This window comes from Drosophila grimshawi, unplaced genomic scaffold, assembly GCF_018153295.1.
Source record: "Drosophila grimshawi isolate 15287-2541.00 unplaced genomic scaffold, ASM1815329v1 contig_1377, whole genome shotgun sequence".
In the NCBI taxonomy this organism is placed as follows: domain Eukaryota; kingdom Metazoa; phylum Arthropoda; class Insecta; order Diptera; family Drosophilidae; genus Drosophila; species Drosophila grimshawi.
The window spans coordinates 4,114,733-4,139,314 of record NW_025062900.1 but is presented as its reverse complement, the minus strand read 5'-3'; the positions used below and the strand labels follow the sequence as shown (position 1 = coordinate 4,139,314).

Sequence of the window (24,582 nt, the reverse complement as noted above, 5' to 3'; positions counted from 1 at the left end):
AGCAAAAGGAATTGAAAGTAAATAGACAATCATAAATCATAAGTGCAGAATATTTTCGTAGATGGTTTATTCTGTAATGAATTATCTCGAATCAATTTTTTAAGTATAAAGTTCCAACATTCCATAAAGTAATTCACATTAATTATAGATATTTGCGACTTGAATAAATCAATAATAAATATTGTGAATCACATAAGACTCGTGCCAAATGGGTAAACAGGAGCTTGGGCCTCATTAGGGCGGAATTCCCTGACACATTCATGTGAAAGATAAGATCATGGGGCACGTCAGCTGCTGCATCCGTTTCCGTAAACTAGCTGACTGACTGACTGACAAGTTGTCTTGATTTGTGACCAGCTAGTAGCTCATAGCTCGAAGTTCATACCTCATAGCTGAGTGGAGAGCAGAAGCTGATCGATCGCATTGGATTCGAGAGAGCTGCTCCAGTTCCGAGGTGTTGATATGCAAAGTGCTGATGTGACGTCGGCATGAATACGCAATCTGAGCTGGCTAGGAGTGAGAACTCATCATCATCACTATCATTATCATCATTATCATGGTTGCCAGCTCATCGCCAAATGCACTCGGCATTACAGCGACATAGTTGGAAAGAAAAAACACCTGCAACCCCCTCTAAAGAACTCAGATATTAGAAACAATTTTCTCAAGAGAGCGAAAGAGCTCAAGATCTATAGAGAGACACATAGAGAGAGAGCGAGAGAATGTTGACTTTACTCTCTCTCTCCCTCTCTCTTAAGCAAGTGTTACTCTTTGGCTCTTCACAACCTGTTTTTTTTTAAAGCCCACTTTAAAAATACTTTTGCTTTTCATTGCCTTCAAGACGACGGCGACGATTTTGTTTGGTGATTAATATGCGCTTTTCGAAAATGAAACAAACGAGTCGCCAAATCGACACAAAACGTGAAGCATCGAGTCGACCCAAGCATTGGCCTAGGTCACAAATCATCAAAAAACTCCCACTATGCCCAATACTTTCAAATTCCTATCAATTAAGCCAGGGTTTAGTTGAAGTAACGCAAATTCCACAGTAATAAAATTATTTCCATTTTTTTTAGGTTTTAACTTTCAATTGAAAAGTATTTGGCAAGAAACTAGTGCAGTTAAAAACTCTCAGCCTTAAACATATCTACAATAAATATTTTACAAGTTTATTATTTTCTTAAATACTTCTGATCTCAAATTTGATGGAATAAATGTATTATTAAGTTTTAAAGTTGAAAAATCGAAGTGCACAATACCAAACTTTTATCAAGGAAGCACGTCAAATATATTTCCGAAAAACATTAAGGACTGATATCGATGAGAATGAGATAACTTTATTTGTCAATTCACTTTAAGAATAATTGATTTATCATATGTTAGAGCAAACACAGTTCGTTGATTTGTCTTTGCATATTTTTCCGGTTTTGTTTTATTTTTCGATTTGCCATTCAAAAAAAAGAAGAAAAAAAACGAACGTTGCTGAGTGCGGACTCACTCTTTTGAGCAGCTTGGAGCAACTGTTTTTAAAGTCGATTGTATTTGTATATATTTTTTTTTGTATTTTGAGTATTGCGGCTGGTTGGAAATATATTTTTCCCATTAAGTTTTTTAAAGGCGCACGCCGTTCTCGGCTCAGTCTCGATTGTCAGCTTGTCGTGAATGGTATTTTAGCACAAGAGTCGCGCTCTGTTGTGTGTGCTGAGTGTGTGTTAAGCGAGTGTGCCCAGCAAAAAAAATATTAAAAAAATCAGACGCGCAAGTTATTAACACAACACAACATACACTAGCACCTTAATCGCAACAACAACAACCACGACATTTGCACATATATCTATATATATATATAATACATAACTTGACTACGTGTGTGTGTTTGTGTTTGTTTATACAGTGTGTGTGTGTGTGTGTGCTATAGTCTTGAGGGGGTTAGGGTATTAAATTTGCTTTTGCATAAATCACCTTAAAGCGCGCGCGCTTTTCTGGTTCTAGTTGTGTTTTTTTTATGATATGTAGGTTAACTCGCAAGTTCGTTGCCTAAGTCATTCGTATCATGCAGTGACGAAGAACAGCAAAGAAGAAAAAAAGCAGATCTTTCAATTAGACAATTTTTTGACGTAATTCGCAAGTTTAGCATTACATACACATGGCACTGGCCAATTTCTCGCTGCCATTTGGTGCCCTGGCTCAGCCCTGGGGCGTCACACTGGCGCCACTGCATCCGATCCATCAGCTGGCGAGCAATACAAATAATCTGCTCTACTCGCCGGCGGATCATCAGCAGCAGCAGCCGCATCAGTCGTTGCCCGGTCAGGATCATTTCAAAAATAATCCCTATGGCACGCCCACATTGCATCATCAGCAACAGCAACAGCAACAGCAGCAGCAGGAGACGCCACAGCAGTCGGGTTATCCGTATAGGCGCAAACAGGGCACCGCTTACTTGCCACCCACTGGCGCCGCACGCAACTCTGTCTACCACATACAGCAGCAGCAACAACAACAGCAGCAGCAGCAGCAGCAACAAACGGACACAAATGAGAATAGTGTCTCGTTTCAGAGCTCGAGCAGCGTTGCACAAAGTCAGAGCTCGTTGCAGCTAACACAATCGGCTGGTCGTGGTCCCGCCGAGGGTTCCTACACGCGTTTTCCGGCTGGACAATCGACCGGACAAAAGCAATACTATAATGTCCATGGGGCGGCCAGTGCCAGTGCCACATTTAGCAAGAACAGCGGCAGTTTTAGTATTACCGGTTTTGGCAGCAGGCAGCAGCAGCCGTCAGCACCCCAACCCCAGTCCCAACCACAACCACCACCCCCACCACAACAGCAACCACACCAACCACCACATCCACCCAAGGGCCAGACTCAGAATCAGGCTCAGGGTCAGGCTCAACGTGGCAGGAAGACGGAGACACCAGCCAGCACCTATGGCGTTGCACCGTTGCCCGATAATTATCCGGAACGTGCGCCTGGATTTACGCGTGTCCAGGCCGGGCAGGGTTCCAGGACTCAGGTGCATGCTGTCCTCGACTACGATGTGGAGGAGGGCGAAGAGGAGGACGAGAATGATGATGGCGAATACTACGATGCCGAGGGGCAAGATAAAGGTGCGTAAAATACTGAAAAAATTCTATTCAAAAATGCTCAAAATATAATTTAAAACGCATTTAACATTTTTTACTCTTATTTGTCTCATGAGCATTTTTAGTTTAATATAAATTTAAGCTGATAAATTGAAAAATTAAAGGCTATATTTTAACATTTCTAAATTAAAATTTAATTGTTATGAAAAAACTGTTTCATTAGACGACAACTATTTACGGATTAGTTCGCGCATTGAGCAAGTTATTTATGTGGACAAAAAAAACAAAAGAGAATAATTTATTAAAATATTCGCACAAATTACAAATTGTATAATCCTAATGAGCACGTCAAATCAGAACAAATTACTCAAAGTATAAATATACACATAAAATAAAAATAAATCCCCTCTACTGAAAAACAGGACTGAAACTTATTCACGTTGAGCATAGAACTTCAAAAGACACAATCAGGAAATACGATTAAAGATGCATGCATAATTGCCAAATGATGTGATATATATATTTTCACAAATTGCTTTCTGCTGTTCAATATCAGCTAACATTAAATATAAACCACGTCTGCAATCATGTTAATGGTTGTTGTTGTTGTTGTCTGTTTTTTTCCGTTTATTTGCTACTTCAACGTGTTTGCTTGTTGCTATTGTGTATCTTTCCAATTGAGAGCAACTTCTGCACTTTGCTGTTAGACAACAACAATAATAGTAACAACAACACACGAAGAAGAAGCAGCAGGCATAAATACAACTACCACAAGTAGACGGAGCAAGGTCAAAGGTCTACAAACCGACTCGACAAGGTCGCTTTTTATTTTGTTTTTTTTTTTCGGACAGTAATGGCCACAGAGTGATTTTGACTTTTATAGCTGTTGTCGCTGACTAACACGCACCACGATTTATGTATCAGTTGTTATAGAGCCAGCTACAGCTATATAACAATAACAACAATAACAATAACAGCAACACAGTTAATAGAGTTAGCGACAGTTACTACAAAAAATCAACTGTCAGCGCATTTGATAATTCACTTCATTTTTTTTGTTTTGGGGCGCCTTCTTTTTTTTCCAACTCATCTCTCAATTGTGGCAAGCTGGCAGGTTGGGCATCAAGCTCAAGTGCCTGGCTGTACAGACGGGAATGTGTGTTGCCACAGATATATAATATATATATGTATATATATGCATATCTGTATTTATGTAGTCTGCGGCATTATGCAAGAAGTCGGGCCCCATTCAACAAACGGGCTCTCAACTTGTCTTAAATGCCGCCGAAGACGTGCACACGCGAGAGCACACACACACACACACACACTAACATACATATATGTAGATATATATCAAGTACATATTTGCACTTGTATATAGTCGCATTGTTCAAGATCTTGTTGGTTTCACCTTTTGCGCATGTGAGAAGACTTCAAGACGTGAGCTACCTGAAAAAAAAACGAGTCCAACTTGTAATGTAACGGCAACAGTTGCGAAGTACACGTAAAAAACAGAGCAACATCAACAAAAACAAGAAGAAGAAAACACCAACTCAACGAAACTTAAATTCTATGCGCATTTAAGTGCAAGAAAAAAATCCTTTCCCCAAAACTAAACGCATGAAAAGGGAAAGGGAAAGTTCAGCAGCTCAACTGTTGCACGTTTAATCAAGATCCGGCTAAGAGAGGGGTAAGGGGACTACAGCGAGACTGGCTTGCATTACAAATGCCAAGCATGTGTTTTATGCATTTCATATAATTTATATGTCAACTGCAGTTCGATTTGTGTATGGCATGCATTGCAATTATTTACACTCTTTAACATTTCAGTTTCAGTTTCTGTTTCTTCTTTTTTTTTTGAGGTTTAACCCAAACTGATCCACTGATTAATGCTGATAAGTCAAAACGGCGTTCGCCTCTTGTCCTTGCCAATGTCGTGACTCACTGCAGCTCCAATTGTTTTTTTTTTTAATTTTTTTTTAACATTCACAGACAAACCGAGCAATAAAAGTCCGATGCCCACTGTGACGCCCATACAGGGTCCCATCTATCTGAAGAATGGCAGTGTGCCCGTAGTGCCGTTGTTTTCCTATCCAAAATCAAATAATGGCTCATTCTTGCAGATTCCGGTAAGTACAAGCAACCCCCTACCCCCTTAACCATCCAATGGACATGCGCGTGTTTATTTTACTGCTATTGGAGAATATAAGTAAGTATATCGATCGAGTTTGCTCATTTGCGGAAATAACTTTGACGATCTCTGCGTGTGTGTGTGTGAGTGTGTGTGTGAGTGTGTGTCTCTCTTCATGTTGTTTTTTGGCGCACGAAGGTCGTGCGAGTTCGTTTCGTTAAGAGGTGTGATGATAATCATGCCAACTCAAATCCACACATACCAACAGATGCTGAAATACTCTAAGAGATACGACGGGGGCCGGGGGGAGTGGCAAGTGTAGAATGCTGCTGTGCAAGAGTTGCGATGCGAATGCGATGATATCGAATGAAATGAAATGAAATGAAATCTTTATGTTGTTAACTTGAGTCATTTTCACACCCGGCTATTAATTGTTATGATGACCCCTCCCCCCCATCACGCCTCCAATGCTAATGCCAATTATCTTCTGTGCTCTCCCTCTAGATCTGGTGGACAGCGCTCTCGGTGGCGCTCGGTCTGGATGTCCGTGGTGATGTGATTAAGGGCGTGCCCTGCATCAAGCGATATCATCAGCTATTCTGCCCAACGGCCGGCAATAGTTATCCCATGTGAGTATGCTAAAAATATGCTAATATCGATTTGAACTCTTAGAAACTCAGCATAAAAAATTAACTGGAAAATAATTTGTGGTATTTCATGAATTATTTGTGGCTTTTTATTTAAAAAAAAATATGATTCATTTACTGAAAATAACTAAAATAACTAATCATAAACTCAACTGAATGCATATTTGTGGAAATATTTCAATAAAAAAATATGATTCATATACTCAAAACTGCAATTAATAATTAACTCAAGTGTATTTGTCATTTGAAAATGCTGTGCTAATAATTATAGTTCAAAAGTTTAAGCTTAGCACTTCACACGTGTATTTCATTTTTGATTATTCCAAGGATAACTAAATTCCGTTGCCAGAAAATAATTGTTTAATGGTAAAATCAAATACAACAATAGCTTTTATTGTTCAATAAAGAAAATTGTAAGTAAGCACTTATCTAGTTGGGAAAATGTTGCCAATACGTTTTTCGTCACATTAGTAACAAAAGGCGGACTTTGATTAATGAATGCACAAGTCTAAATTGCCCAGTCTAGAAAAACCCCAATGAGAACACCGTTTAAAAATAGTTGGCTGAAGAACATTTCTACGCCACTCATCCCCTTTTACGGCTATATTTCGAGAACCTTATGAGATTATTCACATTATATTATATATTTCTGATATTTCTCAGTTAACTTCAAAAACAAATCTCTGCTCTTCTCCCATAGCGAAAAAATCGAGCGTTTCATTGACGATAACAAGGCGCTGATGCGTCGCATGTACGGTGACTTTGAGATGAACATGGAGGGTGGTGGCGGAGGTGGTGCTGGACCTGGAGGAGGCGGTGGACAGGCAAAGGTGCGCAAGCGACGCTTTATAGACGAGCCGGACATATTTATACCGCCCGGCGCCTATGCTGCAACGGCGGGCGAGGCGGGTGACAGTTATTTCGGCGAGTTGCGCAAAAAGAGACAGGCGGCAGCGGGTGGATCTAGTAATCGGAACAGAGGCGCCTCGGGAGGTGGTGCAGGAGCTGGTGGCAGTAGTAGAGGCAACAATTTGCCGGGCAACTCGCGAGCACATGGCGAATCGGGCACAGGGCGACTCGATGCATGCGAATCGAAAATCGAAATTGTAACACCCTATTGGGCCTCGAATTCGGCGGGCAAAATACGGGCCATAGTGAATACACAGCACTTTGAGCAGGCCATACATCAGGAGGTGTGCAGGTGAGGCATCAATATATCAATATATATACAAATATTATTTAGCTAATGTGTTTGTTCTCGTTCCATAGCAATACACAGACATCGCGCTGCGAGGGCGAATGCGGCTGTGAGCAGAAATACAAATGGCATCGATTGCTGGCCTACGATCCTGATAACGATTGCAAGGGCATTTTTATGGATTGGTTCCTGTTTCCTTCATGCTGTGTTTGCAGATGCAATCCCTAAGCATAACTAGCAAAAAAATAACAACAAAAAAATGATGTTTTGTAGAATGCCACTGAATGTATTTTAGTTGTTCTTAAGTAGCCCTAACCATTAAGTTACTCGTAGTAGTTACTCCCTCTAGTTAAGCGAAAATCTTAAGTTAAACACCTTTTTTTACCAGCCATATCCCATCTAAACGCACACATACACACACACACATATCGTTAATAATCGTATACTTCCAAATTGTCAACCTTCATTCTGTTGTTGTATTGTAAATGTAATTGTAAATGTCAAGCGATTAAAGTGAATAAATTGAATAAAAATATGCAAAAGCAAATTGTTTTGAATTTCATTTGGATAGAAACTCAGCCAGATCTCAACTTAATTGCTATATTACGGTTGAAAATACAATAATTATTGTTGTGTTGAATACATCAGGTTGCATTTCCCACAATTTAGCATTGTTTTGCATTTTTCCATTGCAATGGAAAAGATTTTGTCTTCCTGGCCAAACTCGTTTAAATTAATGCAGTTTATTAATTTTATGGAAATTATTTCTATTGAAAATCGATTTGTATCGATATTAGGAAAACGGAATAATAGACTTAATCTGCTTTTGTTATACGAAAACTTATATTTCGTATCTCTAGTTGTGATAGCCTTTGGGAACAGGATGACTAAATCGACCAGGCTCTAGATGACCAATTGTATACTCTATATGGTCAGAGATGCTCCCTTTGCGTGTAACATATATTTGCACAGTTTAAATCGTAAATACTATATACTTATATTGTATATATGTACTTCTGAGAATCATATCTTTAAATATCAATTAATTTATTTAAATATTCACACCGAAAATCAGATTAACCAGGACACAAACCACAAAAATTGGCGCTGTTCAAAGCTAAACTACCGTTAGCTCGTATTTTGGCATGCTTCAGCCGCGTGCCATAGCAGTGAGCTTTTATTTGGCTAGCGCCCAGCTTCCGCATGTATTCATTCGGCTTGATGCAAAAAGCTTTTGTTTCTTAAACAAACCAAGATAATTATTCGGAAGTCCCAAAAAAAAAAAAAAAAACAACTTCAACCACAAGCGAGCTGGCAGTTAATTTGTAAATATTATTATGTGCAGGGTTTTTGTGTGTGGTTTTTTTCTTTTTTACAGTTGCATAAAGCGTTTAGTTGGCAATGCGATCCATAAATAAAATAACATATTCATTCGTACGCACATCCCGCATATTCCTTAACTTCGAGAGTTGCTCGTAAAAACCCTTGGAATTCTCAAAATTTGCGATGCATATCACGTATTCAATCACAGCAATGGCCACACAAAACTGCGCTATATCAAAAATTTACGGCTGATGATGGAGGAGGGGGGATTAGGGTCTTTTGTAGAGTCCGTGCGTGGTATACAAATGGTAACATTGCCAGGCAACATCATGAGCACAGTTTTGTTGGCCAGTTAGTTAGTGAACTGGAGATACATTATTGACGCCCGGCAATGTCAACAACTTGCAGCCATGACGACAACAACAACAACAATGAGAATAAGAGCGAGAATGTTAACAGCAACAGCAACAACCATAACAATTGAGCTGAGAGTAAACCATGAGATTTGCTAAGCGAAAACATTTCACCCGATTCTGTTGTAGGGCAAGGCTGCCAGGATGACGCCCACCAAGCAGACAATACTGATGTCAAATCGCACACGTACACATTTACATTATTATAGTATGTATATATATATATATATACATATATATATCTATAGTATAGAATATATTACTGCCATGACAATGATATGCCTGATGCTGTGCTTTTGCTTTTTGTTATACCCTGTAACGGAAATATTGAAGTCTTTCATTGCCAGACAGATATTATAGCAATACTTTAGGAAGATATGCCAAGTCAAAAATCAACAGTTCGGTAAAGGTACAAAATAAGGAAATAATCTTAAGAATGAGCCTAGAAAATAGTCAGAGACTTGAACTGACTCAAAAAAAAATAAATCGCCCTGAAAAATAGAACGTTTCATATCAAAAACACCATGAAACCCAGATTTTTTCTAAATTAAGGTAAGGAATATAGGTTCCGAATAATAAGGTGAATTATCCTTGGCAAAAACAAGTGAAGTTCTAAAAATACAGGACACAAAAACGATGCTCATAACCTTGAGTTACTTGTTCCGATGGAAGATAACCAATCGATAGATAAATTTACTGGTGGAGTCAGCATATTATCTATTTAATATGTGTTTATTTAAACTAAGTGGTATGCCTAGTCAAGCATTCTTATTGCTGCTACACTTCAACTTGTTGTTGTCACTGTTATTGTTGTTGTTATTGTTGTAATTGTTGTTATTGGCTCTGGTTCTGCGCGCGCACATTTGTCCTCGAAGCGTAATGCGAAATGTAAAAGATGAAAGAATTCGGCATTGGGCCGAATGGTCAGAGAATGTTAGTCGCATACCCAAAGAACCATGTTAACTAACTCACTCGGTATTTGTATCTGTGTGTGTGTGTGTGTGCGTGTGTGTGTGTAGCGCATGTGTACGACATAATATCCTAGCAGCAGAAGCGGCAGCGGCAACAGCAGCGCTTCACCATTCTGTCATCAGGGCCAAAAGTGCCACTAAAATCTCAGACGCTGTCGCCTTTTTCGGCTATAAATACAAACGTCTGCACGCAGCTTGGCTTAAATCTACATTGTTATCCTAGTTCACCACATCGTGCAGAAGCGTGAAAAAAATCGAAAAATAAAATAGATAATAAACTGTGTGGCTCGTGACGCAAATCTAAAAACAACAACTACAACTACAACTAAAACACACTTTTTCCATTTTATTGGTCTTCTTCTTCGTCTGCCAGTGAGTCAGCGTCCGGGCGTATTACAAAACTGCATTCCATTCATTTTCATTTAAAGTGTTAACTCAAATTAAATTAAGGCTAAAACGTTTTAATACACTTTTGCCATCAAACAAAATTAGTTTATTTTGTTTTTGTGCACAATTAGAAAAGCTTAGTTAACGATTTGAAAGTTGGATTTTGTGTTAAGATACTTAATATATCTAAGTATATATAAAAAAATTCTAGACCTGGAGCCAGCAAAAAACCTTTTTATCAGTTCAAATTAGGGTCCTTAATTTTAGATGTGAAATTTATCTAATAATGGATTTCACAAAGTTTGGTAGTGGTTTCTTTTTGGCTGAGTTTTTACTACGTGTTTGAAATTTATTATTTAGAACTTGTTAAAAGGTCAAACTGTCATTCAAACCACATAGCTAATGAAAATTGGATTAGTTTTGACAAAGTTTTCGCAGTGGAAAGTTTGAACACAACCCTAATTCAATTTCTTCATAAATTTAAAGCAAAAATTGCGTTTCGATTGCAGTATTATTCTAGAGGTCAAGCAATGCTCAAAATTGTATTCCTTTCAAATATGGGATTGGTTTCCAACAATTTATGACTTAAGCACCGCAGGGACATTTCAATTGAGTCTGGAATGTATAATTACACTGATGACTGAGTATAACGCGGCTGTGCAACATTTTCAGTGATTTTTTAAACGCTTAGCGACCAATTTATGACACTTTAAATATTATTCAGCTGACGACAGAGTGTGACGCAGCTGTGCAACAATTATACTACATTTTGAAACGCCTGCAAATCCCTTAAGCCTTATTTAAAACTCTTACAAAGTCCTTTTTCTATATATTTACAGGGAAAAGCCACAATCCGCTTGGCGCTGCACCTGTAAGCCACAACAACAGCCACAACAACAACCAGAACAACAACAACAACGCCCACATAATGACCATGAGTGTAATTGGGAATCGGGCTTCGTCACACAAGCTGCAATTGTCGCTGCCACTGGCGGTGGTGGTGGTGGTGATGATGCTCCTGGTGGTGGTGCCCCTGCAGCCTTGCGAGAGCCGATACCTGCCGACAAGGTCGCACGGCGACGAATTGGATAAATTGCGTGAGCTGATGCTGCAGGTACGTCTCCCTTTCTCTCGCTCCCCCTCTCTATCAACCTCTTTCTCTTTTTATCTTTCTCTTTCTCCCCCTGTGATTGGCCACTGTAAGTGGATATAGCCTGTTGAAAGGCCATTGTTTATGTATTAATGTGTGCCCTTAACGTATATTTATACCCTGTGCCCATTATGAGAAATGCTTGAAGGCACATTTCTGAAACTAGCAGAAGGTTACCCTATTAATGATATATGTAGAGATATTCTAGATCAGCATAACTCAGAGACTTTTAATATATTTAACTATAAGTGCCAATGTTTGATACCCAATTTTGAGCATATCCTGAAGCTCATTAAATCTACCTTAGTTAATATTATTTTATTGTTACTAATATACTTAAATGGGACTTTAAAATGTCATATTTATACTAAGCTGCTGAAACTGCTAGAATGCCTAAGAAAAGCTAGAAAGTTCAAATCATAATAGTTTATTGCAGCAAATTTAATATAGATGTTCTTATAAAGAATACACAGAATTCAACTGTTAAGTTTTAGCAACCCCATCAAAAATGAACAGGCTTATATGAATGGTCTTTATTTGGGGCATACTTAAAGGTCACTTGTTAATACATAAGTTTGGATTGATTACAGGGTATCCCACAGTCATATAGCCAACGATGATTTCTGTTATTTTTTGCTGGTGTTTGCGATATAATTAACTAAACGAAGAGAGGCAGGTAGGCAAAAGCTTGGTATTAAGTTGCAATTATGTCGCCAATTATTGAGGTTTTATTTTGCGACGTGTTTTTGTTTTGGTCAGTTTTGGTTTGGTGGTCATCAGCGGGTTACCCGCTTGTTACGTCATTGCCAAACAGCCAACAGCCAATGGCCTGGGCCAATGGGTCTAGATAGGGTTACTCGCAAAAGGCACACCTGCCCCCAACCCCAGCTCTTCCAACTGAGTGCTGTTGACCACAATGCTTACAAGTATCAACTTGTTGTTGGTGCGTCTGCAACCGTTTCACAAATATTTTACATATTTCGCAAGATGTTTTGTTGTTGTTGCTGTTGTTGTCGTTATTATTGTTGTAGTTGCTTTTATTTTTTGGTCATCTTAACGGTCTGCAGCAGCACCAGCAAAAGAAGCAGCAGCAGCAGCAGCAGAAGCAGCAGAAGCAGAAGCAGAGCCTGCCCGGCTACAATCACCAAGCAAAGATTTCCAAGCTCTCATCTTTGGCCAACCTGCGCAATTTTATATACACATTTTAGCCTTCTGCTTCTTATGGATTTTTTTTTTTTGCTCGTGTGATTATATTTTGTTTTTTTGTTTTTATGCCCAGTTTCCTGTTCTTTTTCGCAACCGCTGTAGAAAAATGCTGCTCAACCGGGGGCCAATTTAATGGATGTTTGTGGATGTGCCGCAGTTTCATATCCATTTTTGCCACTCGATTTTAGATGCAGCTGCAAAACTGTTTACCCACTGCAACATCAACTTGCAACGGCAACAACTGCAATTGCAACTAAGTGCTTGAGTTTATTATGAGTATGTGTAGCATCAGATAAAACGGCAATCGCACAATTACCGGACTCTCTGCCGAACAATTGCTACCTACGTGGTAGTCTCTAGAGGCCTTGATGGCCACCAGAGATTGCTAGTGTCTCAACGTCTGTGTGCTGGTTCCGTCCTTGAGTCTGTTTATTTGGCTGAGGCTATCTCGAGGGGGGGATCTCTCTTTTTGCTTTCATATTTGGCCTTATCTCTGTGCATCTCCTTTTTGTTTGACTGTGTGTCTCAATCTCTATCCCAATTTTGTTTCTCTCGACTCTGACAATTACTTTAGTCTGTTTTTGAGTCTATTAATAGATTTGTGCTGACTTTCAGTCTGTAATTAGAAGTATTTTCATTCCAGCTTAAATATATTAATTTTACTCTGTTATCAAACCCAAAACATTCCATTTCTCTGTGTTCTGTGTTCAGATCGTTCCCATCTCTTTCCATTTCTATGAAGTTTAGTTATTTATGTGTCTCCCATTTCTCTTCCCTCTTCTCCCAAGAGTCACAGGATGTAGCTCTATATATCTCTGAGGCTGTTTCTTTTTTCTTTTTTTTTTTGAGTTTGAGAGCAACCGATTCCGATTCCAATTTCAAGTCTGAGTCATGTCGGGGCCCTTTGCGAATCGATAAGCCGCTGACGTGAAACGCGCACAACCTTATATTTTGGCCAACATAGACAGGGGGCAACAACAAAAGGCAATGCCAGGGGCATTGGCTACAAAGAAATGAAAATAGAAATAAAAATGAAAATGAAAAAAGAAATATATGTGGCAAAAGCAATGACGGGAAACTCAAATGTCAAATAGCAAATCGCTGATGATGACGTCGCTGTGGCTGCGGCTGAGGCTGAGGCTGAGGCTGGAGCCTTCTGCGGCTGCTGACGAAGGTTAACTTTGACTTGGCAACGTCACGCAGAAAATAATAAAACAACAGACAGAGACAAAGACAGAGACAGAGGGACAGAGAGAGAGAGAGGGAGAGGTAGAGAATTCCACTTGTCAGTTGAGCGTATAATGCATTGAACCTGAGATCATGAGTTGCCAAACAGCGCCAGCTTATTGTTAATTAGCTTCAGCCTGTGACATGTGACAAAACTTCACTTAGCGAAGGGAGAAATAAAAACAACAGCATCAACAACAACAACAACAACAATTCCCTCTCGCCTGTCCGCTGTCCTCTGTCCTCTGTCCTCTGTCCCATTTATGTTATGAAATCTCAAGTTAAGCACTTGGGTGGTTGTTTGTATATATCTTAGAGTGTAAATGTCAAACTGTTCTTGTCTCATGTGCCATCAGGGATTAAGGATTTTGTGTGCACCACGAGGGAGAATCATTAAATTAATAAACAGGCTTCCAGTTGAAATATCTGTGTCTGTTTTTGGATTCTGCAAAACAAAATTACCCAATTTACTAATATTTATATCTAATTTAGTAATATGAAAAAACACTCAAGTGGCTCATTAGGCACATCAATTTGTGTAGGCCCAAACAATTATTAGCCAATAAACTGATCATTATAAACAAAACCAAAACGAAAATAATTATTTATACACATCATAATAAAGTATTAATTTGAAAAATTTGTAAACCAAATCTAAGGTCAAACATGCGAAATAATAAAATCAACAAAAAATATATAAAAATTGTGCCGTCAATGATTTGATGGAATTTTTTCTCAACATTAAACCCAAATAATAATAGCAGTGAAAAAAAACTTCATGGTAAATTTTTGAAAAATTTAACCAAAAGCGAATATTGGACAAATTTATATGTTTATTTATAGCACTGTTTGTGACCTTAGCTATACAATACATGTAGTTAATTTTATGGCATACAACTGATAATAATGATTATTTTTATATGACTAGGCCATTGATATATAATCGTTTAGTGCGATATTTAAGAGCATTTATTTGCCAAATCGTGTGGCGGGACCATTAAAATCAAGCAACCCCCAGACTGTTGCATCATTTACGAATCTGCCATTGTTTCGTCCCCCAGTCGATGGAAACAATACAAACAAGATGACGACGACACAATCCGAGAGACCCTTATCCAATCACATAACTTTGCACTTAACGGCAACTCTCAAATTAAACTGTCTAAATTGTGAGGACGCGCTTGCCACATCTTGTTGCAGCATGGGGTGGCGGTGGGCTGGCAGTGATGAACCCCTCCTAAACAGATGCTATGCGATAACAGCTAAAATTGTTGCTTCCTTAACAACAGCTCGAGCCAACAACTGCAATCTTTGCAGCAGCCCAAAAGCGTTATTAATAACCCAAGAGACAACGAGAGAAAGAGAGAGATGGGAAAAAAACAATCTTTTAAATTAGCAATAATATAATTACTTGGCGCGAAATTGTTTTAGGTTTTTCTTGTTTGTCTCTCTTTTAATTTTGGTTTTTTGTTTTTTTTTTAATTTTGTTTTTGTTGTTGTTCACACATCGTTCGCCAAAACAAAAGAGCTGATAGGCAGCAACGGGGGGTCGCTGGCAGCTAAGCCGAAGTCGGCTAAGAAAAGAGGTCTGATAATTACACGACAATACCCCCCATTAACACATTTTCAGTCATCTGCTCACAGCAGCAGCTCAGCTTTGAGAGCAGAGGCCCCCTCGACTTTTGCAGCAGGCGTTACAGATACGTGTAAAGTTCATTCGATTTAATGATCCGCGCCAAAAAACAAAAACATAAAACAAAAAAAATAAGAGTTGTGACCGCTCGCGCTTCCCACACACACGTATATATCGTTAAAATATGTACACTCAGAAAAAATATCGACATGCATTTTTGCAAATTCGGCATATTTTTGGCATCTTACGAGTTACTTGTAACTCTCCTTATTATTCAGAAAGTATTATTCTTAAAGCAAAGGGGTTTTCGCTTTCTTAATTTTGAGGTAATTTTTTTTAAATTAAGAAAATATATATCTAAGTTGCGGGCAGTCTTTTCAGATGTTTACAAAGGAGTATATATAATATTCGATAACGTGTTGACTATATCTCACACATACTATATCTCGTACAAACATTTTAGATAGTTTATAAGTTCAAATAATTGAATTTGAAATCACTTTCGATGTTACAGAATTTCAGTAAGAATTTCTTTCAAAATTTTTTGTATGCATTTCAAATTTTTATAAATGCATTTTTCAAAATAAATAATTTATAGAAATTTTGTTTTTTTATGAAAAATTTTCTGGTTTTCATGGTGATTTTTATTTAAGGCCGAGATTTTTAAAATTCAACGCAATCTTTTTTCTGAGTGTACGCCTAATAGATTTCAACAGATTTTTGAAATAGCTAACAAACCTCGTCAGCTCCGCTCACAATCTAAAAAAAAGAAGAAAAACCGTTGCGCTACAATGATAATAATAATAATAACAAACGCCATAACACCAAACAACAACTAAGTAAGTTTAACGCTTGTGTTTTTGGTTTTGTTTGTGCTTGCAGATTTTGGAGTTGAGCAATGAGGATCCACAGCAACAACAACAACAGCAACAACACCAAATGCGTCTGCACAATGAGGCCAACAATCCGCTGACCGCCCAGCGTGTTGGCAACAGCAACTCCAACTCCAACGCCGCCTGGCTCCAGAAATTGGGCGCAATGGGCGCACTTGATACGGAGGCCGGCTATGGGCGATACTAAGACAAGGCACACACAAATACAAACATTAACTAACACTAAACCATACGTGACGACCCCCAAAAATACTAGGAATGCCAAATTCCATTTGAAACGCAACTGCTTTTAATCTTTAAGCCGCTGTGGCTTCCATCTTGAACTCTTTTTAATCTTAAGCAATGCCAAATTTCATTTGCAATGCAACTGCTTTTAACTCTTTTTAAGTTTAATCAATTTAAAAAGAGTTCTTTTATAAAAACAAACTAAAAATTCAGGTTTCGATCTTAAAGTCCTATTGGAGTCCTATTTCCAGTTCCGGTTCGGAAAGTCAAACGGTTAATTTCGGTTAACGGGTCAGGTTCGAACCAATTTTCAAATGAGCAGTGCCTAAGTTTATAGGAACAAACGCTGATTAATGTAAACATTTTTACTCACAAGCGAATTAAATGCAAAAACAAACAAGCTGAACCCATTTAAGCATTTTTAAGTAAAACAAACCCGATTTTCTAGTCAATATTTGTGCCTGCAAAGAGCTGCGTTTCAAATGAGTTTTACATGCCGGAACAAACAAACAAAAACTCAACGGTTTTAATGAGCAAGCAACCTGAACTCAAAAGGACTTAACAGTTCCTATATTAGAACAATAATTTTTAAACTTTTACGATTAATCAAAAAATAAAAAGAAAGTATACAAAAAATTTAAAAAAAAGAAGAAAGAAGAAAGATATATGTATGTACTTATATGATGCATATGTGTGAGTTACTTGTAATCCCAGATATTATATATTTGTAGTATAATCTACGCATTTGGTCAATTTACTATTTTCTGTTGCGTGTGAAATTTGTTTATTTTTTGTTTGTGGAAAAGAAAAATGAAGAAGCGTCAATTGTAAATATATGTAATCCACGTCCCTGAAAGCATAAAACTGGAGTTTTAATGGCCCCCAAGGCTGGGCAAATAAATATAAATTACGAGTATATTACTACCAACTACCACAAATTAAAATGCCGACGCTTCCATAACGATATTTTATACTATACTGTTTCTCTTGTTGTTGTTTTTGGTGTCTTTTTGGTTTGTGTTATTTGTGGCCTGGCCTCCAAAGCGGCACAAGTTACAAGTTCAGCGTCGGCTGTTTTTCATTTAATGGCGCTATATACTTAAACTTAAAGATATATTTACTCATATATATATACACACACACATATATATATATATATTTATTTATATGAATATATACAATGCATGATGCAGCCCCGTTTGCGTATGCGTTAAAAATTACAACTACAAATGTACATTTAATTGTTGTTAAATTACGTTATCTTTATCGTTACATTACCTTATGATCAAAAACAATAAAATTCATTTTCAATGCAAGGCCTCCCCTCGTCTTAATTAGATCGTTAACCGCTGATAGCTTCACAAGAAGACACAAAAAAGAAGAAGACAGAAATCAAAAAAGGAAATGGGAAATATCGCTTATGCAATACATCAGCTTTACATCACCTGTGCAGATACACTACATCTACCTCGACATCGCAATGTGGATACGTTTTACGTTGATCTCCTCGTGAAGACAACAATTTACTTTCTTCTTCAAGTGCAACTCTTGACAAATTGAAACTAACAAGTGGCGATTGCCAGCAAACGCACCCACCACACATATAACACATATATATATATATATATAATAAATATAGATTTGTGAGACAGTTGGCCAACGAATCGTTTTTGTATCTCAGAGCCGAGCCCATCAGTTACAGATACAGATACTCAATCTGTCCGCCTGTCTTTATATATGTCAGTGTACCTTAACAAGTGGCTCTGCTTCAAAGTTCCGTTAAAATATTTGTGAGCTTTGCGTAAACGCATTTTAATTGTTTTTTTTTTTCCTTTTTGTTTTTTATGTAAATAAAATATTATTTAAATGGTTTTTTTCTTTTTTTTTTGGTTACATAAAGTCGACAAGATACTTAATAATAATTAGTATGTGAGATTCAGCAAGGTGTCGATGGAAATGATGATGGCTCGACTGCATACACACACACACACACACACACGAACACACACACACACACACACACACACACGAACACACACCACACACGGCTCGTGTTGTGTGTAATGGAGAAAGCAGAAAGATTTTGAATGAAATATGGCTTTTTCTTTATTTTGACATGCTTGGTGCACAGCTCAGAATCATAGAGCTTGACACAATAATCACAGAGAGCATAGATAAATATAGATGTGTGACAGATATAGTTGCAAATAAGGAAGCATGTGTTGATATAACTGTAGCACATACATAACAGCATAACAGTAGTTCAATAATTAATAAATATATTCGTCGAACATAACAGTACTCTTAAATCATATATAAAGAATAATATATACAAATAGATATTATTATAGATTATGAAGATTTATTGAAAATGTAATCTTTGCACTTATTTATATAGGTCTTTTTATCAATAAGTCCGTATCAATCCATATTACCATCATTCCATCATTTATTAGTAATCTTCAACATTTATTTATCCAGCTAAACACGAAATATCAAATTTATTACATATATTAAAAAATTATATCTTCCAGCTATAAATATCGGTGTTTCCATTTATCAACCCGCATCTATCTGACCATCATCTTTATCATATCGACATCTATCCTATCTACGTATCAATTAGTAATCTTCAACATTTATCCAGCTATTATCCATTTACACATCAATTAACTATTATTTGTGTTTATCTTTCCACCTCTATATCTAAGTTCATTTTACAGATCTGTGCTTAAGCTGTTCGAGATGTCAATTCTGAAGGCAGAATTCCGCAGCGTAAAGTCAACATTCCAAAAATATTCCATTTTTCCATTTGAATATTGACTGGTTGCTTAATCGCTTTAATTTATTATCATCTCCATACTTTATGGCTTGAGCCTGCACCTGTTTTCGACAGCCAACCAGCAGCAATCAGCGCATTATGAAGATGATGATGTTGTGGTGTTGGGCTTTTTTTTTTAGAGAGATGAGCTATGTATGTGGAAATTGAGGAAATGCAACGCGCTGAACACCAAAGTCAACAACAAAACGTGAAAAAGATGGGAAAAGATACAAAAAAAAAACATCATTTAAAAATAGACAAATAACATTTACCATTTGGCTGACGGCACTTTATAAATGATGATGCTGCTGTGGAAAGTGACAGTTGGCGCTTTACTTTTCCTTTTGCGGTTACAGTTGCAGATTTTGCACCAAGAAGACCAGTTGCAACTTCCAGTTGCAGGTATAGTCCTCGAGGCCAGTTTCAATCAAATTCCGGCAGCAATTTGTAGACACTCCCTCTCCCGCAACTCCATTGCAGGAGTGGTCAATGATCGCTGATTCAGCTCGCTCAGTTTATGGATGTTGCTCATCTCAAGAAACACCTTCGGGAGGAATAGCAACAAAAAGCGACTGTGAAACGAAGCTAAGGCTGAGCGATCAGATTGCCCGATCGTGACATGAACAGCAAAGAAAAGCGTCCAATAAAGGAAAAAACAAATCATTAAACAAACAATCCAAAAAAGGGTGCAACAAAAATCCAACAAACGTAACTTTTTTTTTTGACTAATCATATTTTATATTTATTTTTGTTTTATTTTCTGCTTGTGGAAAGAAAACAAATAATGTCATTGGCATACCCCAAAATTATTGAATAAGCCAGAAAAAATAAATTAAAGAAATTCATAGTCAACTATTGCATTATGGCCCCATAATAAAAATAAAAGAGAAAAAAAAATTGTACAAATGGAAATGAAGATGGGGAACATGGTGATGGTGATGGTAATGGTGATGGTATCCCAACAAGACCGTGAAGCTCATTATTAGCTTTTGTGGACAACACAACAAAACTACACAACAAAAGCGAAAGAGGCACAGTGAGTGTGAGTGTGAGTGGGGGGAGGGGGGCAAGTGTGGCGAGTGTGGCAGAGTGGGTGAGTGTGAGATGAAGAAATGTGAAATAAGACCAAGCACAGTCCAGTTCCAGTTGAGTCCAGATCGGTGGCAACACAGTGCCTCTGCCAGTGCCCCTTCTTTCCAGTGTGTGAATCCGCATCATTCACATCCACATCCACATCCATGAAATTGAAAGTGAATCGTGCCACACGATCCGAACAGGCAACGATGATGCGATCCTCCAAAATGATCAAAACAATAATGTAACAAATACAACAACAACAACAACAACGACAAACAAAAACCAAACCAAGAAGTAACATGTAAATAAAGTAAACCTTATACAGCATTTGAAATGCCCTTTAGAGAGGCAGAGTGAGAGCGAGAGAGAGAGAGAGAAAGAGTACTAAATATATACATATAGCCTAAGTGCTGCAATCGATAACAATCGATTATTTGATTATTTGAAATTATTTCTAATTATTCGCCTATTAAGTTTGACCTGATTAGACAACCAGTTTTTATTATTGAGGAAATCTTTTTTGTTTTGATGCCACACACACATTTATGTAATTATTATTTCTTACCTTTGTGATACACATTTTTCCGCTAAAAAGAAAAAAACTTGAAAAATGATTGAACTGTCCGTAAATGATACATATATATTATAACTGTATGTGTACAAATTTTGTGTTAATTTATTTATTTAATGTGAAATGAAAATAGTGCAGTTTTTAAATAAATTTAATTCATAAAATTGAAACAAATTGTGTATTATTTAAATAATTATAAATATTGTAATATATATATTATTTTTTTATTCTATATTATTTAAATATATATAAATATTGAAATATATAAGTATAGATATATTTCTGACTTACATACATCAATCTGGCAAAGAATCCTCTGTCTTACTTAACACACTGACCCACTCAGATATACGCTCAGGCAAGAGCATTAACATAATGCGGCTGTTAACTGAAGCATTCGGTTAATAGTTGGGCTTACAGATGCGCTGGTCTGTTGCCAATTATTTGGCTTAATGGCAAGTTTTAGGAGGGTATTGAATCAGTTTAAATTAAAAAGGAAAACCACAAAAATCAGAAACGGTCAGCAGACGGCTAACCACACTGCCGGCGCCGCTGCCGCTGCTGCTTCAGTCGCAGTCGCAGTCGCAGTCGACGTCGCAGTCGCAGCTAGGAGCAGCAGCTTAAGCCTCAGTTTCCCCCAGACCCAGATGACTTGCCAGCTGCTGTGGCTCTTTAACTCTTGTTGTTGTAGTTTATTGTAGTTTGTTGTTATTGTTGTTGTTGCCGTTTTATACATTTCAATTTCTTCATGGTTATGCGCTCTTTGCCAACTGGCTGGCGCTGCTGCTGCTGCTGTTGGCGCTGCTGTTGGCGCTGCTGTCGCGGCTGCTTGCGTCGCCGTCGCTGTTGATTTTTACTTAATTTTGTATTTCTCGCCGAACTGAGCGGCGCCTATAAAAGAAACTGCAACATTCGTTGTGGCATGCAGTAAGTGTAAGAGGTTCCGCGTCGAACGAGCTGTCTACACAAAAATAAAACAAGAAACGAAAACACAAAAAAAACCAAAATCAAAAACGAAATAAAGTGTCGCACTTTCAAACCGTATACATCACATTTGAAAACGGATATTAAACGATCTTTAATCAGCACTATGCAGTCCAGTTGTGTGGTATGTTTCCGTGTGTGTGTGTGTGTGTCTCTCTCTGTGTGTGTGTTGCCGTTACTCATTCATCTTGTATCTTGTATCTTGTTTATGTTCTGGTCTGCAGTTAGTGCTCGTCTTGGCCAGCTTGGCGCTGGTTGCCGCACGCCCGGAGCCGCCACGTGACACGTACAGCGCTCCTCCCTCGAGCAGCTATCAGCCGAGTGGTCCCAGCGGCGGCTATGGCGCACCTGCACCACAATATGGACCACCACAGCAGCCGCCAGTGGTGCACAAGCATGTCTATGTGCATGTCCCACCACCAGAGCCCGAGTACCAGGCGCCCAGGTTAGTCAAAATGCTAAAAATGATTTATACGACTTCATTTCAAATTAATTAACTTGATCTTTTTTTATCATCAAAGTGGATTTTTTTTTGGGGATACTTGCATAATACTTGTAGAAGTTTATGGAGTTTTGTTAGCTGGTTTGGTGGGAACTCTTCAGCCTATGAAAAATATAAAAAACGATGTGTTGAAATAGAGACTAACTATGAGAGTTTGCTCAAGAGGAATTCTTCAATAATAAATATCCATATGTTAAAGGATATAAATTTACATATATATGTAAATCTACTGGACATTTTGTAACTCTTGAAGATTATTTATATTCATACTTGTAAGTATTTTAAATGTTACAAAATGTCCAATCAGCTTGCATATTGATTAAATTGCCGAAAGAGCAGCTAAAACTCCAAAGTTGCTTAACGCGTTTTCGGTATTCTTTTATAGTACTATCTTGAGGCATAAATAATCTCCAAATCTTAAAAAAGTATAATGATTATTTTTTGTATTTACCAAAGGTGAAGACAGTTTTCAATCTGATGATATTTTGACCCCTTTTTTGAATGCGTTGATCTTTTCAGTTTCTTTTTTGTAAAATGTGCAATTTCTTTGCAACTATTTCAAAATGGGCTTGATTTAACCCATGTATTTTCACAAATTTGCAACTTATTCCAGTTAATTCCCACATATTGTTTATGGCCATTATGTGTAATTGCACAATGATCTTGTGTCGTGTGTAGCTCCAGTTATGGGCACAAATAATGAGCTCATAAAAAAATCCTAGGCAAATTTGTAAAAAATTCTCCCACAATTGATGGTGCAACCGATGCAACAATAAAACAAACATAATTTTAGTACTTTGCTAACAAGTGCAACTTGGCATCTTTGGCAAAGAGTTGCAAATAGAGTTGCAAAACATGCACGTTAATCATCTAATCCAGTTCAGCGTTCCTCCTCCTGCTCCCTCCTCGTATTATGATTGCAACATTTGCAGTTGGTTTTTCTTCTTTTTTTTTTTTGCATTATCATTTGTGAAGGGAGAGAAGGGAATTTTTGTTTTAATTTTAATGTGCCGCACTTTGTCAGTTACTAGGAAAAATGATTTAATACCGAGCAGGTCCAAAAAGCGTGTCTTCCAAATGAGTATCTTTTATTATTATTTTGCTTATATTTTTTTTCAACCGTTTGTCATTTGTTTGTTATTGTTGTCTTTCGGGCAATGTTAATTGCCCAAGGGGAAGAAGATAGCCAAAGCGTGACTAAGATGTTACCTAAGTTAAGTTTTTCAAACACATATAGATATATCTGTATATATTTTGTTGCTGTTCATTTTCAAGCTAATTATTGCACGAAAAAAAGAGGAACGCAATTAACATAGAGAGTACTCACTGTACTCCACTTTATATAAGAGGCTAACGGTGATTGTAATGCTAACAAATGTGGGCGGCAAATTGTGACAGCTCTCGTTATTAGCCAGATAAACAAGTTTATTTTTATTTTTGATTTCTCAATCATTTGCATAAATGATTTTTTGACTTATATAAAAACCCTTCTCCTTTCTCTCTCTCTCTCTCTCTCTCTCTCTCTCTCTTTGTGGTCGCTTTAGGAAACCTCTTTATGTGCCGCCCCCACAAAAGCACTACAAGATTGTGTTCATTAAGGCACCATCGCCACCGGCACCAACGGCACCCATAATTCCCCAGTTCCCGCAGAACGAGGAGAAGACTTTGGTATATGTGCTCGTGAAGAAACCGGAGGAGCAGCCAGAGATTATTATCCCAACGCCGGCGCCGACGCAGCCCAGCAAGCCGGAAGTGTATTTCATTCGCTACAAGACCCAGAAGGAGGAGACTGGCCCCTATCCCAACAGCATTGCCCCGCCCTCTGAATATGGTGCGCCCGCTGCTCCGCCAGCTCCCTCCGCGCCCAGCAGCTCCTATGGCGCGCCCTCACACTAGGCGAACCACTCCTTGCCACTCCCCTTTCGCCAACCCACTTTATGGTTTTTTTGTTTTGAAAATAATTTTTTTTTGTGTTTCAAGCAAATCGTACGAAAAAACGACGAAAAAAACGACTTAATGTGTGACAAAGTTTACGAAATCAACGAACATCATTTAATATCCCGCTAACCCCGTCAGACCCCCCTTCCCCACACCATACTCATCATTGTTGTTGTTTCTTATGTAATTCAAGTTTACC

The 24,582-nt window shown here is 37.9% G+C and overlaps 3 protein-coding genes across 3 annotated transcripts; all 3 read left to right on the top strand.

The window, feature by feature from the left end:
* The first annotated feature begins 1,907 nt into the window (after positions 1-1,907).
* On the top strand, positions 1,908-7,604 carry LOC6562029 (protein spaetzle 3). Its single transcript, XM_001989099.3, has 5 exons — positions 1,908-3,110; positions 5,079-5,215; positions 5,722-5,846; positions 6,565-7,065; positions 7,134-7,604. The coding sequence occupies exons 1-5, from the start codon at positions 2,147-2,149 to the stop codon at positions 7,288-7,290; spliced, it is 1,884 nt and encodes a 627-aa protein (XP_001989135.1). The 5' UTR covers positions 1,908-2,146; the 3' UTR covers positions 7,291-7,604.
* Positions 7,605-10,808: 3,204 nt separating this feature from the next.
* Positions 10,809-17,117, top strand: LOC6562890. The gene is made up of 3 exons (XM_043214672.1): positions 10,809-10,827; positions 10,996-11,270; positions 16,255-17,117. Exons 2-3 carry the CDS (start codon positions 11,085-11,087, stop codon positions 16,450-16,452), a joined length of 384 nt encoding a protein of 127 aa, XP_043070607.1. The 5' UTR covers positions 10,809-10,827; positions 10,996-11,084; the 3' UTR covers positions 16,453-17,117.
* A 4,898-nt stretch (positions 17,118-22,015) lies between these two features.
* On the top strand, positions 22,016-24,373 carry LOC6562891 (proline-rich extensin-like protein EPR1). Its single transcript, XM_001989101.3, has 3 exons — positions 22,016-22,067; positions 22,168-22,388; positions 23,990-24,373. The coding sequence occupies exons 1-3, from the start codon at positions 22,050-22,052 to the stop codon at positions 24,339-24,341; spliced, it is 591 nt and encodes a 196-aa protein (XP_001989137.1). The 5' UTR covers positions 22,016-22,049; the 3' UTR covers positions 24,342-24,373.
* The last annotated feature ends 209 nt before the right edge of the window (positions 24,374-24,582 follow it).

Bases quoted from the DNA above. Each gene is read 5' to 3' on its own strand.
- LOC6562890 (XM_043214672.1), top strand. From the start codon at position 11,085: ATGACCATGAGTGTAATTGGGAATCGGGCTTCGTCACACAAGCTGCAA. The intron at 11,271-16,254 runs GTACGTCTCCCT...TTGTGCTTGCAG, and splicing joins TGCGTGAGCTGATGCTGCAG to ATTTTGGAGTTGAGCAATGA.
- LOC6562029 (XM_001989099.3), top strand. From the start codon at position 2,147: ATGGCACTGGCCAATTTCTCGCTGCCATTTGGTGCCCTGGCTCAGCCC. The intron at 5,216-5,721 runs GTAAGTACAAGC...CTCTCCCTCTAG, and splicing joins GCTCATTCTTGCAGATTCCG to ATCTGGTGGACAGCGCTCTC. The intron at 5,847-6,564 runs GTGAGTATGCTA...CTTCTCCCATAG, and splicing joins GCCGGCAATAGTTATCCCAT to CGAAAAAATCGAGCGTTTCA.
- LOC6562891 (XM_001989101.3), top strand. The intron at 22,389-23,989 runs GTTAGTCAAAAT...TGGTCGCTTTAG, and splicing joins CCCGAGTACCAGGCGCCCAG to GAAACCTCTTTATGTGCCGC.